Source organism: Esox lucius, chromosome 25 (genome assembly GCF_011004845.1).
Source record: "Esox lucius isolate fEsoLuc1 chromosome 25, fEsoLuc1.pri, whole genome shotgun sequence".
NCBI lineage: Eukaryota > Metazoa > Chordata > Actinopteri > Esociformes > Esocidae > Esox > Esox lucius.
Window position 1 is genome coordinate 1,511,785 of NC_047593.1, and position 18,323 is coordinate 1,530,107.

At 40.6% G+C, this 18,323-nt stretch overlaps 1 protein-coding gene across 5 annotated transcripts in view; it reads left to right on the forward strand.

Moving 5' to 3' along the window:
• The window catches only part of acsl1a (acyl-CoA synthetase long chain family member 1a), an 88,010-nt gene extending 75,818 nt beyond the window's left edge, over positions 1–12,192 (forward strand). For all 5 annotated transcript variants that reach the window (XM_020043866.2, XM_010888565.3, XM_020043865.2 and 2 more), the window contains 3 exons: positions 6,116–6,217; positions 7,016–7,087; positions 9,721–12,192. In XM_020043866.2, the coding sequence (XP_019899425.1) occupies positions 6,116–6,217; positions 7,016–7,087; positions 9,721–9,861 (315 nt within the window). In that variant the 3' untranslated portion in view covers positions 9,862–12,192. The remainder of the gene's footprint in view (positions 1–6,115; positions 6,218–7,015; positions 7,088–9,720) is intronic.
• Positions 12,193–18,323: the final 6,131 nt, after the last annotated feature.

Here is an 18,323-nt window from a genome sequence, read left to right on the forward strand (position 1 = left end):
TTTCTGTTATTCTTTTAAGAGAAAGAAATTCTCTGTCATCCACTTCCTAATATATGGAACGCATGCTTCCAAAGTAGCTAATTTTGGGGCTTCTCCATGCTTCAGTGAAATATATAACTGTGTGTCATCAGCATAACAGTGAAAATGTACATTTACATTTCGGATTACATTGCCCAGAGGCAGCATATATAGTGAGAACAATAATGGGTCCATAACCAAGCCTTGAGGAACACCAAAGCATACCTTTGACTTGTCAGAGGATATGCCATCCACACTAACAAACTGATATCTTTCAGATAAATAAGATTTAAACCAGACTAGAACATGTCCATGTAGCCCAATATGGGTTTCCAGACCCTCTAAGAGAAGGGAGTGATCCATCCATCCATCCATCTTCTCCCGCTTTATCCGGGGCCGGGTCGCGGGGGCAGCAGTCTAAGCAGGGATGCCCAGACTTCCCTCTCCCCAGACACTTCCTCTAGCTCTTCCGGGGGGACACCGAGGCGTTCCCAGGCCAGCCGGGAGACATAGTCCCTCCAGCGTGTCCTAGGTCTTCCCTGGGGTCTCTTCCCGGTGGGACGGGACCGGAACACCTTCCCAGGAAGGCGTTCCGGAGGCATCCGAAAAAGATGCCCAAGCCACCTCAGCTGACCCCTCTCGATGTGGAGGAGCAGCGGCTCTACTCTGAGCTCCTCCCGGGTGACCGAGCTTCTCACCCTATCTCTAAGGGATCGCCCGGCCACCCTGCGGAGAAAGCTCATTTCGGCCGCCTGTATCCGGGATCTTGTCCTTTCGGTCATGACCCAAAGCTCATGACCATAGGTGAGAGTAGGAACGTAGATTGACTGGTAAATCGAGAGCTTCGCCTTGCGGCTCAGCTCTTTCTTCACCACGACAGACCGATACATCGACTGCATTACTGCAGAAGCTGCACCGATCCGTCTGTCAATCTCCCGTTCCATCCTTCCCTCACTCGTGAACAAGACCCCTAGATACTTAAACTCCTCCACTTGAGGCAGGCACTCTCCACCAACCTGAAGTGGGCAAGCCACCCTTTTCCGACTGAGGACCATGGCCTCAGATTTGGAGGTACTGATTTTCATCCCCACCGCTTCACACTCGGCTGCAAACCGTCCCAGTGCATGCTGAAGGTCCTGGTTAGAAGGGGCCAACACGACAACATCATCTGCAAAGAGCAGAGACGAAATTGTGTGGTCCCCAAACCTGACACCCTCCGGCCCCTGGCTGCGCCTAGAAATTCTGTCCATAAAAATTACGAACAGAACCGGTGACAAAGGGCAGCCCTGCCGGAGTCCAACATGCACTGGGAACAAGTCTGACTTACTGCCGGCAATGCGGACAGTAGTGGGAGTGATCAATACTGTCAAAAGCAGCACTAAGATCAAGAAGCAACAGGACGGATGTGGAACCTTTGTCTGAGGCCATTAGAAGGTAATTTATTACCTTCATGAGTGCAGTTTCAGTACTATGATGGGATCTGAACGGGAGGTTCAATATTGGCCTATAATTGTTTAATATGTCAGGATCAAGATTATATTTCTTTAGAAGAGACTTAATTTCTGTGTACCAGGGAGCACGTTTCTTGTTGCGTATTTCTTTTGTTTTTAGTGGTGCAACCGTATCTAATGTATTTCGCAGTGTTGAGTTTAGATCCTTGATTTGATTGTTTACAGATTTATTTACTCTGTCGTTAATGAGCAAAAAGATCAAGGAATGTATTTGTAGTCCGAGAATTTATAGTACGGCTTTTGAAACTTATTGTTTGCGGAGCAAGTGGATTTCTTGTTTTAACTGTAATGTAATAAGACAGTGATCCGATAATCCAAGATTTTGGGGGGAAATTATTAGATCTACAATATCTATTTCTCGTGACAAGACTTAAATCTAAGGTGTGATTGTGGCAGTGTGTTGGACCTGAGACATGTTGGATAAAACCCGTTGAGTCAATTATGGCTTCAAAGGCTTTTTGAAGAGGATCATTGTACTTTTCCATATGAATATTGATATTGCAAAAATTTGAATACTGTCTGCCATGACTACAAGTTTAGACAAGAATTCTGGATACTCATTGAGGAACATTGTGTATGGCCCGGGGGGCCTATAAATAGTAGCTATGTAAAATGATTTATCGGCCTGGTTAACTTTCATGAGCAAAACTTAAAAAGAATGAAAATCAGTGATGTGTTTGAGAGTAACTCATGGTGAGGCTAATAGGAGTGAGACTCCTGTCAATGTTCCTTGATAAAAGAAGAGCACCACTCCAGCTAGGATGGAGTCCGTCGCTTCTCAGCAGATCAGGCCTGGCCCTATTTCTGGGAGAGTCCAGTTATCTACAAACTCTACCTCCTGCGACGGGCAGAACTCAGCAAGCAATTGAGTTGCGCACGTCTGCTGTAGAGCTCGTCACTACCCCTAGCTGGGAGGGGGCCAGAGACAATTACTCGATGCCGACACATCTTTCTTGCTAGTTTACACGCTGATGCTATGTTCTGCTTCGTAACCTCTGACTGTTTCATCCTAACGTCGTTGGTGCCAACGTGAATAACAATATCTCTGTACTCTCTATACCTGCCAGTTTTAGACTTTGCTTGCACCAGCCCCATATTTGCGGCCCCGTTGGTGGCTCTGCCCCCCGGTAAACAGTGTACCATCGCCGGCTGATTCTTTAGTCTAATACTTCGGGTAATGGAATTGCCGATTTCAAGGCCACCGGTAGAACATGCCTGCCGATCAAAAAAAATAAATATATAAATATATAGCTTTTTCATCTGTTGACCTCTTACCCAACTTTACTACACCGGGACTCTTTTTGATACCATGGTACATGCTGCCAGCTGCCTCAGTAGATCCTTGCTTCTTCTGTTCACAACGTATAGTTGGTTCGAAAAGGAATCAGGGGTGCTGACAATGGTGGAGCTTGGGAATGGATGGATGATGCATGCCTGTCGGCAGTAGTGACAGACTGATAAAGAGATTCTTTTGTAGAATAATAATGTACAGAACAAGTATTTGATTCACTGCCGATTTTGCAGGTTTTCCTACTTACAAAGCATTAGAGGTCTATCATTTTTATCATAGGTACACTTCAACTGTGAGAGACGGAATCTAAAACAAAAATCCAGAAAATCACATTGTATGATTTTTCAATAATGAATTTGCATTTTATTGCATGACATAAGTATTTGATCACCTACCAACCAGTAAGAATTCTGGCTCTCACAGACCTGTTAGTTTTTCTTTAAGAAGCCCTCCTGTTCTCCACTCATTACCTGTATTAACTGCACCTGTTTGAACTCGTTACCTGTATGAAAGACACCTGTCCACACTCAATCAAACAGACTCCAACCTCTCCACAATGGCCAAGACCAGGGAGCTATGTAAGTACATCAGGGATAAAATTGTAGACCTGCACAAGGCTGGGATGGACTACAGGACAATAGGCAAGCAGCTTGGTGAGAAGGCAACAACCGTTGGCGCAATTATTAGAAAATGGAACAAGTTCAAGATGACGGTCAATCTCCCTCGGTCTGGGGCTCCATGCAAGATCTCACCTCGTGGGGCATCAATGATCATGAGGAAGGTGAGGGATCAGCCCAGAACTACAGGCAGGACCTGGCCAATGACCTGAAGAGAGCAGGGAAACCATTAGAAACACACTACGTTGTCATGGATTAAAATCCTGCAGCGCACGCAAGGTCCCCCTGCTCAAGCCAGAGCATGTCCAGGCCCGTCTGAAGTTTGCCAATGACCATCTGGATGATCCAGAGGAGGAATGGGAGAAGGTCATGTGGTCTGATGAGACAAAAATATAACTTTTTGGTCTAAACTCCACTTGCCGTATTTGGAGGAAGAAGAAGGATGTGTATAACCCCAAGAACAACATGCCAACCATGAAGCATGGAGGCGGAAACATGAGGATGCTTTTCTGCAAAGGGGGACAGGACGACTGCACCGTATTGAGGGGAGGATGGATGGGGCCATGTATCGCGAGATCTTGGCCAACAACCTACTTCCCTCAGTAAGAGCAATGAAGATGGGTTGAGGCTGGGTCTTCCAGCATGACAACGACCCCAAAACACACAGCCAGGACAACTAAGGAGTGGCTCCGTAAAAACCATCTCAAGGTCCTGGAGTGGCCTAGCCAGTCTCCAGACCTGAACCCAATAAAAAATCTTTGGAGGGAGCTGAATTGCCCAGCGACAGCTCCAAAACCTGAAGGATCTGGAGAAGGTCTGTATGGAGGAGTTGGCCAAAATCCCTGCTGCAGTGTGTGCAAACCTGGTCAAGAACTACAAGATACGTATGATCTCTGTAATTGCAAACAAAGGTTTCTGGACCAAATATTAAGTTCTGCCTTTCTGATGTATCAGATACTTATGTCATGCAATAAAATGCAAATTAATTACTTAAAAATCATACAATGTGATTTTCGGGATTTTTGTTTTAGATTTCGTCACTCACAGTTGAAGAATACCTATGATAAAAATTACAGACTTCTACATGCTTTGTAAGTGGAAAAACCTGCAAAATCGGCAGTGTATCAAATACTTGTTCTCCCCACTGTATATTGAAAGATGAAAATATAAATATTACATTAAAATGCATTGAATGGAGAGATCCTTCCCCTTCATGACAAATTGTGATTTTTACAACATGAGATCTCACAACCTTTAGTTTTCCTTTCACGACATGTCTCCATCTATTAGGAGAAGTTTGGCGTATTTAGTGGGTTCATGAATAATTAAAAAAATAATCTTTGCTTAAATTGTTAATGTTTAATTAATGTAATTTCACATTTAAAAGATTGCAACAGTAGGATCAACTTTCATTATAATTTTCAAAAGATATTTACACAAATCGGAGCATATTAATGTGTAATAACAATTTTGATCAACTGAAAATGTACAAAATATCAACAATTGAATGATTAAAATGTATGTTTACATAAACTAGAGCATAGTAATGTGCTACAACCACTTGATCAACTGGATATATACAAGAACAACATTTTGATCAGCTGGATATATACAAGAACAACCATTTTTATCAACTGTCTATTTAAAAGACATCAGCAATGTAAAAAAATATAAATGAGAGCAGAAAGTTTTACTCCGTAAACGCGTCTTGATAGCTGTAATCGCAGAAAAAACAGCTTCAAACATATAGGTGGTTGTAAAAGTATATGTACTGTCCATACATATAGGTACAGGCAGTGAAAACAGTAATGTTTTCACTGAAAATAATAATGTTTTCACTGAAAACAGTAATGTTTTCACTGAAAACAGTAATGTTTTCACTGCCCGTACAGACAGTTCAGGATATTCAGCTTTGGTCTTGAACCAAAACGATGCAAGAGATGAAGTTGTATTGAACAAAAGTTAAAATGGCTCATCAAAGCTATTACCCATAGAATTGCTCATCAAATTAGTCTGCTTTTTGTTAGCCATTTTGTTTGCTTTGCAACACACTACAAAATCATGCTCATGTGCTACATCCAGGGATTAACATCGTCATCACTCTGTATAATTTCAAAAGAAGCAATGTATGTGACCGCTGACTCTGGAAGGTAAAAGGTTTTATTTCAGCTACCCGGTGGGCAGTGCTTTGCGGCCAGGCACCGGTCCAGGGCCCGGTTGTTGGGAACCCCTGCCATAGAGAATGACTGGGAAAAGTTAAGGGAAGTTAGATGTACTATTTTTGACTCCGGCACCTGGGCGAGCCCGGTTCGAATCCAGTAGGGGCAAAAACATTCATCACTTTCACTTGTGGACCAGCTGAACTGTGCTTGCCTGGTTCCTGTTGTGGTTTATTTGTTCCATTATTATGTTGTCTCTGTGCTTTAGTAACCCACTAGAGATATTTCTGTCCCTTTCTAATTAGTCATCTTATACAGTATATAGACTCCTTGGAATGCATTTTATGAATGAAGTTTGGTTATTAATCTGATAGTCCAATCACTATCCAATGTTTAATTAAACTGAATGCATTTTGCGGTACACTTTTTAATGATTTTCACAATAAGTTATTGAAATATTATTATAAATGTTTTAAAATGTACATAGCTGTATTTTTGAAAAATATCTTTTTGGCACAGGCATGCCTTGTTGGAATTGTGGTGCCTGATCCAGACTTCCTACCAGGATGGGCAAAGAAGAAGGGCATTGAAGGTTCTTATTTGGAGATGTGCGCAAGCAAGGTTAGCTAGCTTAATTGCAATACAGTGTATTCAGTGGCTATTTTCCCTTGTTGATGCTGACGTACCTCTGAGGCTGTGTTTACACTCTTACACTCTGAGGCTGGGTTCACAAGTAAAGCAATTTGAAATGGAACAAATCTTAAGCCCTCTATGGGGTACTTGGGTTAGTCACAAGTGGTGCTTGCAAAGACACTAAGCTTATGGAGTGCATTCTGAATAGTAAGTTTGTTTCAATATTGGAAATTAGCCACTCGTCAGTTTTTGTTCTGTACTTCATGTGACATCTAATGTCTCCTGTGTGTGTGTATATGTGTATATGTATACAGTGGATACACACCCTTGTGAAAATGCCAGGTTTTTGTGATGTAAAAGAATTAGACAAAGATAAATCATGTCAGAACTGTTTCCACCTTTAATGTAACCTATAATGTGAACAATTCAATTGAAAAACAAACAAATCTTCGAGGGGGAAAAATGAAAAATTAGGGTTGTGCTGACACCACTTTTCTTTCAGTACGATTACTTATATTTGGGTACTTGCCGATACAGAGTACCGATAAGTGTGTGTCAGTGCATCCCTAGCTATTACCTATCAAAGACTTTGGCGCAATAGCTGTTCCGCTAAGCTAATCATATGCATCCCTAGCTATTACCTATCAAAGACTTTTGCGCAATAGCAGTTCCGCTAGGCTAATCATATGCTGTCTTCATCTTCTTTCAAACTGCATGCAGAAGCATACAATTGATGGGCCTGTTAAAATATATTGTCTGACTGGCTTGTTTAAACTTCCTTTCTAGGAACTGAAAAATGCAATACTGGAGGACATATTGAGGCTGGGAAAAGAAGGGGGATTGAAGTCTTTTGAACAGGTAATGAATGTCTCCACACACTACTCATAACACTGCAACCTGGTCTCATTGGAATTCGTAAACTATTTTACGAAAGTCATTCACAGACAAATTTGTAAAATATATTACGTTAGGTGAAGTAAAGTTAGAGTAATAATCCAGAAAGAAAAATAACGAGTGGCAGGCGGTGTTTCAAACCCACATACTTCAGTTCTGCAAAAGTCAAATGTTGCACTACCCACTGCAGCAAATAGGGACATCCTGTTAGGGATGGTGAGTAGTAGTGTTACCAAGGCCGCTACAATATGCAGGGCTCAAGGTTAACATTCTTCAGCAGTGGCCCAGTGGTGTACTTCAAATGTACCATTTGTAAAGAAAACATGAGAAAGCAGGCAAAACACGTCTTTTATTTCTTATGGGATTCACATTCAACTGTAGGTCATAACAGAACTGTAGGCCACTTAGGGTCATTGTTATTCTAGAAAATCCAAGAGTGTCCCATGCACAGCTTTTGTGCAGAAGAATGCAAATTGTCTGCCAGTATTTTCTGATTACATGCTGCGTTCATCTTGCCATAAATTTTCACAAGATTCCACATGCCTTTAGAGCTCCCTCCCCACCCCCACAGTATCGTCGTATTGTGCTCCTTGAAACAACCACACCGTCTTTTTCCAGAGCAGCCTGTATTTCTCCTAAGATTAACTGTGGATTTTTCTTTGTATCCCGAACAATTCTTCTGGCAGTTTTGGCTGAAATCTATCTTGGTCTACCTGACCTTTGCTTGGTATCAAGAGATCCCAGAATTTTCCACTTCTTAATAAGCGATTGAACAGTACTGACTGGCCATTTGGAAGGCTTTGGATATCTTTTTATATCCTTTTCAATATTCATAAAGTTCCATTACCTTGTTACGCTTGTCTTTTGACTGTTCTTTTCTGCTCCCCATGGCTCAGTATCTAGCTTGCTCAGTGCATCGACATGAAAGCTAACAAACTCATTGACTATTTATACACAGACACAAACTGCAATTTAAAAAGCCACTGGTGTGGGAAATTCACCTTTTAATTGCCATTTTCACCTGTGTGTGTCACCTTGTGTCTGTAACAAGACCAAACATTCAATGGTATGTAAACTTTACATTAGGGCCATTTGGGTGATTTCTGTTATCATTATGATTTTAAAAGGAGCCCAAAACTGTGTTAATAAATGGCGTCATATGATCACTATCCTTAAATAAAAGACTGTGTTTTGCATGATCAGTCATTTTCAAAATCAATTCCAAAATGTCACAATTTCTGCCAGGGTATGCAAAGTTATGAGCACAACTGTATAACCACATACTTTTGATACTTACTTGTTTAATCCTTTATGAAATGCATTCTGGATATAAAACACAAAACATTTTTTGTATGTCTTTCATCACATTTCTAATTATAAAAATGAATGAAAAGATAAGTCAACAAAACATTTGAGTTTGAATCCCCAGGGGAACAAAGATAGGGGTCTGGTGAATCTTAGTTACTAGGTATGCGGTTGTTATAAGTCGTGCAATCACCCAATGGGCATCTCCATTTAAATTCCTGACCTGTATGGTCAAGGGCCCTGAAGACGGATTGTCAGCCACCTGCTTGGCTGTCATGCAGACCAGATGCTGTTTGCTATTGGTATGGCAGGTCAGGGACTGTTTGGGAAAATTGTCAGTGCCTTTGTAAAAAGATCCACATTTGTCAGCTCTAGCTGGGAACTTACAACAGACGACAGTGCAAGTTGAAACAGGTACATTATTTTTTTCACTGAGGTAAAAAAAATTGTTTGAGCTCATAGTTATTCTTCGCTACCTTCTTCTCTTGAGTGACTCGTGAGTTTTTAAATGTTTTATTGAAAACATTTGTCACATCACTGCTCAACTCTTGACTGGCCAACACTGTGAGCAAGGAGCTGCAGATGAGTGACAGATGATGAAACAACCTGATCATGTCGAGTTTATAATGCAATTATTATTTTTGCTAGTTTTATTAGTCCCGACTTTTTGCTGGTCCAGGGCCATTGCTATTGTTGAGCCCTGATATGTTACAAGATAATTTTTGTTCTAACCATTACCCAAACTTTAACATTAACAGTGCCGTGATACCTGATGTTAACTGTAACATTAAAATGCATTTATTACATATTGTAGCGACCTTGGTACGGCCATTACTCGTCCCTGTAAATCTGTTATCCTTATATGGAGCAGTGGGTAGGATGCTTGTCTGCACGTTGCCAGTTTGAGACATGGCTTATCATTTGTTTTCGTAGATTTCAAACATATGATACATTTCAATAGCATTCATAACATATGTTCCGTTTTAGCGTTTCCGTTTGTATTATACGTTTTGCAGCGCAGTGTAACATATCATACGAAATCGGGGGCCATTGATTTACGTGTAATAGTTTCCGTATTTTCCAATGAGACCAAGTTGAGCATTTAGACTAGACAAAACTTAAAGCAATGTATTGACTATTAATTTGGTATTCATGATTATAATTTAGCTTCTTGACCAAGACACTTGTTGAAAACCATTCAGATATCAATGGCACCCTCCTTGTTAAATAAAGGCTAAACACACAAGATCATAATAAGAAATTATATCTCTGTGACCCTCTTTCCTGTGCAGGTAAGAGACATCGTGCTCCACACAGAGATGTTCTCTGTTCAGAATGGACTTCTGACGCCCACGCTAAAGGCTAAGAGGACCGACCTCCGCAAACACTTCCAGGAGCAGATCGACCTGCTTTACACCAAGATCAAAATGTGAACCAACTGGCAGAGGATCGACAATCATCTGGAAGCCACAGCCCCCTCTCCCTGATCACAGTGCTCATCGGAGGAAAGGATCACCAAACATTCTTACCCTGCCTTGTTTACTGTGACTAAGTGTCTTCGGTCCCCTTGTTTCAAACTAACCAACAGGCGACTGACAGTGTAGAAATGAAAGTGGTTGAGAGAGGGATGCAGACAGTTGCGATGGAGTCCTAGGTGGATATTCAAACAAACCCAGATAAACGACCCCTGCATAGCGATAGACCTTTAAAAGTTGAATTCCATTGTTTTTGCTAATCATTTTCACCGTGAAGTGCAGTGGATGTCAGCTCAATGACTTTTAAAAATATATATTTTTCCAGGCATTTAGGCTTTATTGGGACAGTGGGAAAAAGAGTTTCTCAGACTGCTGGACCACCCTAGGCCAGAAGTCAATCACTTTTTGAAGTAAATAATGGTGCACAGGTCATTTATCCACATTTGTTTGTGTCTCAGTTGTAGCAAACGGGGAAAAGGATGCCTTACTGTCCATGTAATTCTGTGTCAACCATTTCTGCCATAGCTGTCTCCAGTTAGGAAATGTCTGCAATTTTTGTACCACTATGATTGGTAATTCCTGAATCGTGTTATAGTTCATTTCAATTAACCCAGTGTCAATAATCATCTCTCTTATCTTTGAGAAAATAAGTTTGGTTTATCCTCGATTTTTTTTAATTGTTGATCTGATGTTTTTGTTGTTGTATGACCACATCCTAGCAGACATCAGTAAATGCAGACATCCCAACCTGCAAATACTAATTTCAGGGAAGTGGCTTCACTGGCTACTGCGCAACCCCCTCACCCCCCCAGACACAATTTCATGACGAGATAGAATGTCTGAAATGGTTCAAAATACTGACATAACCTACTATATACTACACAGTACGTACATCAGAATCACCCGTAGTATGCCATTTAAGATTCATTCCTTAACACACTCGCTCGCTCTCAAAAATAATTGATAAATATCAAAATTGATACTTTATATAATTTGTGGGCATCAGGGAGACTCCCGGAACTTCCAGGAGAGTTGGGATGTCTGTTACTGGAAGACTGAAACAACATATTAATACTGTCTTGTTCAACTTTGACAAATACAGTAGCTATTTATACCAGTCTGTTTGATGATTTTTTTTATTTAAGAAGATATTTAACGTTGATGGATGTTGCTATACATACCTATCTGTAACAACAAATCTGGAGGACATTCATGGTTGAGACAGTGGAATTGCCATGTTGTTGTTTTTAAAATGATTTTTCTTTGCATTCCCCTACTTTTCAACATTGTACTGGCACAAAACCTAGTCTAAGCCTTTCTGAATCTGTCCTGAACCATTTTAGCACCTAGGCAACTAGGAAGACTGGTATTGTGACCTTATGAATTGTGAACCACTAGCTAATAGCACAAAAGCCTGTTAAAAGAGACATGCCTTCGGCAGGGATTAAAGACGAGGTCGTTTTTTTTCGTTCTGGTATTGCACTTGCAAACACAGTGCCACCAATGTCTCTGGTCTTTCACAGAAACATTTTGTCCTTTTAAAATATTTTTGTCCTTTTAAAGTGTCCTTTTAAAACTACAGTGGCCTCAATGTGCCAAAATGCACATGCTAGGACCTTTACTGTCCACAGTCAGCTTAGTCATGTCAGCTGATGGGAACCAGTGAAGTAATTCCCGCTAAACCATGGGTTTGGCAAATTGTTGATATTCTATTCTCTAGCCAATAAATTAAATGGCTATAAGATTGTTTTTTGTAGCCCATCAATGCAGTTCAAAAATTGAGGCAGTAAAACTACCCTTGGTCTCAAAGGAATATGCACTAACCATATTTCATCATATATACATCCCCTAATGAATGTGGAGAAAGTACAGTTTAACTGGCTCAAGCCAGAAGCAAACCATGGCTCACTGCAAGAGTGTTTTCTTCAGACAAAGAAGTTACTTTGTGCTAGACCTAACCATCATTTACCTCTATATAAGGAACCAACTTCTAGATATGTCAGTGTCTTGTGATCTAACGAGCTACAAAAAATGTTCCTTTGTGAATTCAGGTTATTTAACAATAAGTTAAGTGCTTAATAAGCACATTCACCTGTTTAGGATTGTTGTACATAATTGGGTTTGTTTGCTTGATGAAATGCTTGAAGACAACTTCACAGATACCAGGAACTTCAGCTCTCCTTAAATCAGCAGAGCAGTGTTCAGTTTTGATGTTTTGTACAGAGGTTAAAATTCATACCTTTCTTTTACTCAACTGCACCAAATAAACACTGTTGTGCGTTTCTCCCAGCTCTGTCTCTACTGAAGATATTTTTGTAGTCTACCAACACTGTTGGAAACTGTTAACACTGGTCATTATGAACAGTACTTTTCATTTCTCTGTTTTGTCATTTAGCAGATGTTGTTATCCAGATTAACAGTAAGGGCATAGATTTTAAGAAAGCTAGGGGAAACAACCACACCATGCATTTTTTTATTCCAAAGAATGCATTGTGATTCTTATAACGTGAGAAAGACAAAAAAGATTCAAAATACTACGGCCTCCTTTGAACTCCATTGATGATTGGACTTGCTAACACTGCATTTCCACTAGTGCCGCGTTTCCACTGTTGCTTTACCCAGGCACCAGGGTCACTCCGGTGATTTATGCTAATGTTGGCTCCTGACTTTCCTGTTTCCACTATAATTTTGGTACCAAGGACTTAAGGGGGGGCTCTGGTGGGGAGGGAGGAGTAAACTATCAACGCAATTTATTTTTTATAGTAGTAGTAGTAAAATAAAATAAACAATAATGCCATGCTCGGTTTGTTTATAATATGGGGTTTGAGTAATCATTTTTGTAACATTTCTTCCTCAAACTCCTGCGACCGGCTCCTTCTCCACCTACATTCGTAACACTCGGTACTGTAAGCCAGTGTATTTATTATTTAGTTTGATAGTTTAGACAAAATGCTTATCTACCTTTAAAAGAAGGATTTAGGATAATTCTGAGGTAATTTTATGTTGTAACAGGGTCTGCTGGCAACGCCTCGGTCTCAGCGCTTCATTTTTCTGTTGAGTCAATGGCATCGTATCACCTTCGGTCGTTCCTACTCTACTGCGGTGAAGTTAGTTTTAAATTGGACATTCGACAGATATTCGGCTCTTCATATCTCAATAGCTCTTTAACGAAGTATTCATGTAATCCAATATTGGTCTCATTGTGATTACAAAAGTGTATACGATGTTGCACAGCCCTTATTTACCCATATTTTAACCGAGCATATAGTTAGCGGGCCACGGAGAACTAACCGCTGTGTATCAGAGCCGAAACGGAAAAGGAAGCGATCTCCGGCTTGTGGGAGCGTTCAAAGTGTGTACAAATGCAGCCATCTTTTTCAAACTTCTCGTTTCAATAGCTCTTACAACAAGTATACAATAAATATGAAAAGTATATATTATTGAACAGGGGAGGGTGAGGAACAATGCAGACCTTTTGTTTTTCAAGATTTGATGGAACTTCTTCATTTCTATAGCTCCAACAGTAAAAACCTCAGATTATGAAAAAACAAAAGGAGTGCATTGTATATTGTTATTATATTTTTATTCATTAAAGAGTAGGACACCATTTCCGCCAGTCAATCATTGTCCCCCTGTCAATCAAAATACATAGTACCTACATTTTCCCAAACTCCCACAGCTATTGATTCTCAACTTTACCAACACATTCAATGGGTTTAGCTCAATCTGAACTATATTTTCATTCATTAAAGAGGGGGACACCATTTCCGCCAGGCACCAGCGAAATCTGTCTCTTTGTCGATCAAAATACATAGTACCTACATTTTCCCGAACACCCACAGCTATTGGTTCTCTTCTTTACAAACACATTCAATGGGTTTAATTCAATCTGGAGTATATTTTCATGCATTAAGGTGGGGGACACTATTTCCGTCAGGCACCGGCGAAATCTGTGTCCCTTTGTCAATCAAAATACACATGTTTGCCAGTGCCTGACGGAAATGGTGTCCCTCTCTTTAATGAATGGAAATATTATCCAGAATGAATTTAAGAGATTGAAAGTTTGTAGGGGATCAAGGTAAGGTAGGGGATCAATAGCTGCAAAAGATTTGTAAAATGAAGGTGCTATGTATTTTGATTGATAGGGGACAGATTTTGCCAGTGCCTGGCAGAAATGATGTCCCCCTCTTTAATGAATGAAGATTTACTCCAGATTGAATTAAACCTATTATATATGATGGTGAGGGAGAAGATAATTAACTCAATGAGTTTGGTAAATTTAGGTACTATATAATTTGATCGACACTGGGGCACAGATATTGCCGGTGTTTGGCAGAAATTGTGTCCACCTCTTTAATGAATGAAAATATTATCCAGAGTGAATTAAACACATTGAATCAATCAATCAAATTTATTTATAAAGCCCTTTTTACAACAGCAGTTGTCACAAAGTGCTTTACAGAGACACCCGGCCTTAAACCCCAAGGAGCAAACAACAGTAGTGTTGAATTTCAGTGGCTAGGAAATTTTCATAAATGAATCATAACGCAAATTTTACAAACTGCTGTTGGTTGTGGTTACATTTTACTGAAAAATTTTTACAGAAGTTCTCTTAAAACTGTTCATTTGTCCAGTCATTGTCAAACTAAGTTATAATGGAAAAAATAAACACAGTCTAGGATCTCTGTTCCTTTGCATCCATCTTGGTTTTTAAGTGTGGGAGAGTTTGTGCAGGCGCATTGCTGGTGAATACCATTTATACAGGAACACAGTTACACATCACATGCTTGTATCATCGGGAGAACACACATCAAGCACTGTAGGAGATCTGCCAAGTTCATGCCTTGTTGTCATTTCAGAGATCTCCCTTATTCCCCTTCAGAGTACTGAATTTCAAGTGACTCCACAAGAATCTGTAAAGTCAAACGCCATTTCCTTCCACAGCAGTCCTCTAACATCTTGTGTGGCCAGAAACCACCAGTCGCCTCTTGAATGTGTGAGTAAGGTAGAGAATCAATATCTTTAAGAGATTTGGAAAAGGTACGTGCTATGTATTTTGATTGACAGGGGGACACATATTGCCTGGCAGAAATTGTATTGTCCAGACTTAAAGCATCTGGACAAACTACAGATTGACACTAATGGGTTATACAGATAGGCAGATTTACGACTAACCCTATAATCTGATGATACCAGTCAAGGATGCCCCAATAGACAAATACCAGATGCCCCTCTCCCAAATTGCTCTACTTATCTAAACATGAGGACTCAGTCCTTTAACCAGTAAGAATACATCAGTTTAAGAAATTTCCCTGACACAGGTCAGGACTGCAGTCAGGATAGTTTTGCACAGAGCCATGCTGTTGTAATAAGTGCAGAGTTTGGTTTGGCCTTGTCTCCCTGAAAAAGACTTGATCTGGATGGCAGCATGTGTTTCTCCAAAACCTGTATATATTGGTCAGAATTAATGGTACCTTCACAGATGTGCAAGTCACCCATGCCATGTGCACTAATGCATTCCCGTACCATCATGGAGGCTGGCTTTTAAACTGTGCACTGATACAAACCTGGATGCTCCCTCTCCTCTTTAGCCTGGAGGATGCGGTGTCCATGATTCACCAAAACAATTAAAAATGTAATGTATTTACAGACCACAAGAAAGTTTTCCACTTTGCCTCAGCCCATCATAAATAAGCTTGGGCCCAGAGAAGACGGTTGTGTTTCTGGATCTTGTTTATAAATGTTTTTTCTTTTCATGGTAGAGTTTTAACTTGCATTTTTTCAATGCAGAAATGTACTGAGTTCCCAGACAATCGTTTTCAAATGTGTTACTGAGCCCACGCAGTGATGTCTACTACAGAACTGTGTATGTTTTTAATGCAGTGCTGCCTGAGGGCCAAAAGATTACGGCCATCCAATACTGGTTTTCGGACCTTTCTCTTGTGTACAGAGATTTCTCTGAATGTTTTAATGCTATTATGTACCATGGATGATTACATCCCCAAACTCTGCAATTTTATATTGAGAAACATAATTTTTTAATTGTTGCATTATTACACAGTGTTCCAACTTTCAACCTGATTCAAAATACATTTCAGGTATCAAAATGTATTTCACTGACAATCATGGTCTCATTACAATATGTATTTTGTGTGGAAAATACATTATGAATGCATTTTTCACAATGATTTGTATTTAGGGTTAGGGTTAGAGTCTTTGCTTCGCTGTACTTTTGCTTCATTTTCTTTATTTTATCATGGAACTGTTTGTTAGTTTGGATGAAAAACATTACGAGAAGCCTAAAGCAAACGATACACATCACCATTCGAATAGAACAACATTTTCACATGGTTTTCACACCATGTCATGCATCAATCCACAAACCCTGCCCTAAGTCATAAAGTCTGGGGCTTACCACCCAGTCAGAGCCAGGCTACTCTGCCATGGCCTAGTGGCCAACTGGCCCTGGCCCGTGTGAGTGGAAACAGAAAAAAGTACTTTAGGGTAAAACACCAGTGTTTGGCACCAGTGGAAACGTGGTATAGGTGTGTGTGGTTTTCGCTGTATTTGGACAGTGACACTTTGTTTTGGCTCTGAATTCTTGCACTTGGGATTTAAAATTATACAATGACTGTGGGGTTTATGTGACTGTAAGCTTTGAGGGTATTTCCAACAATATCATTTAAAATGTATAGGATGTTTTAGTCTATTCATTTTAAGGTATTTTGCATGCAATGATTTCCTTAAGTTTGTGACCCAAATACATCAACAGAAGCTAAATTACTTTCCTGGTGATGCTCTGCCGTTCCATTGAAGGTTCATAAACTATAGACTGTTAATTGGCCTAATGTACATAATTCTTTTTCATTAACCCTCAAAACAGTGTAATGAACTGTTCAAATAGAGATCAAACTTAGTTTATTTCATAAGCTATCCAAAATGTAAGCTGTTAAAGGTGTATGTGTTGGTGACAATGTAAACTAGCTTAATTTGCATAATTGCTATTAGTTAACCCTAAAACAAAATTTACTGAACCATGCAAGCTTTTTTTCATATGTTAAAATTTGTGAACGTATATATTGATTATGCCTTCTAATTAGCCTACTTTGCATCTCATCTCATTTTCTTCATCCGGTATCGGGTCGCGGGGGCAGCAGCTCCAGCAGGGGACCCCAAACTTCCCTTTCCCGAGCCACATTTGCCAGCTCTGACTGGGGGATCCCGGGGCACAGCTCTCACTTTGGACGTACAGGGATTGGATAGCCCTCAGATGGGACCTCCTCACCCCATACTCCCGCAGCACCTCCCACAGTATCTCCTGGGGGACCCGGTCATACGCCTTCTCCAGATCCACAAAACACATGTAGACAGGATGGGCATATTCCCAGGCCCCCTCCAGTATCCTTGCAAGAGTAAAGAGCTCGTTGGTTGTTCCGCGATCAGGATGGAATCTGCATTGTTCCTCCTCAATCTGAGGTTTGACTTTCCCAGGGAGGCTGAGAAGTGTGATACCCCTGTAATTGGCACACACCCTCTGGTCCCCCTTTTTGAACAGGGGAACCACCACCCCGGTCCGCCACTCCTTAGGCACTTTCCCCGACTCCCACGCAATGTTGAAGAGGCTTGTCATCCAAGACATCCCCTTGTTATAGTCATTTTGAACTAAGGTACATTTGAGAAATGTCTGTCTTTCCATTTGGCTGATATGTAGATCTTTACTTTGATTGTGACACACATGTCTGTATAATATCAGAGGATTAACAGTTATTTGGGCCATGTCCTCCTCCCTAGAAGAAGGGTATCAGTCTTTTGTTCCTCAGGAATGTGGGGGAGCTGGTATTTGCATAGGGGGCATCTATTGTCTTTCCAGATGCTGTAAGAACTCTTAGAAGTGAAGAAGTTACTTATGGCGGGAAGGAGAGCTGTCCTTTGTGTGAAGCTTAGGTAAACACAACAGTAAACATTATGGCAGGAAGGATAAGGTGGGGGAAGATAGCATTTGACTTGTGTGATAGAACAAAGGTGTTTGATTGACATGAGACAGATGGCAGCATCTTACCACACCCCTTTTTCTATGTAATAAATACTGTTGAAGGACATGTTTTGAGTTAGAGACTCCTCAGACGATTATGTGTGTGTAAGCGGTTGACGTGTCTCTCATATGTGCATAATAGTTAATAAAACAGTTATAATGTACAAAGAGAACTTTGTCTCAGTGTCCCCTACTCCGAGTGTCGATACATGGAATTACCATCACACCCTCCACACCCAAAGCTTTCAACATTTCTGGACGGATCTCATCAATCCCTGGAGCTTTGCCACTGTGGAGTTGTTTGACTACCTCAGTGACTTTTGCCATGGAGATTGATGATGCTTCGCCATCAGCCTCCAGCTCTGCCTCCACTATAGAGGGCGTGTTA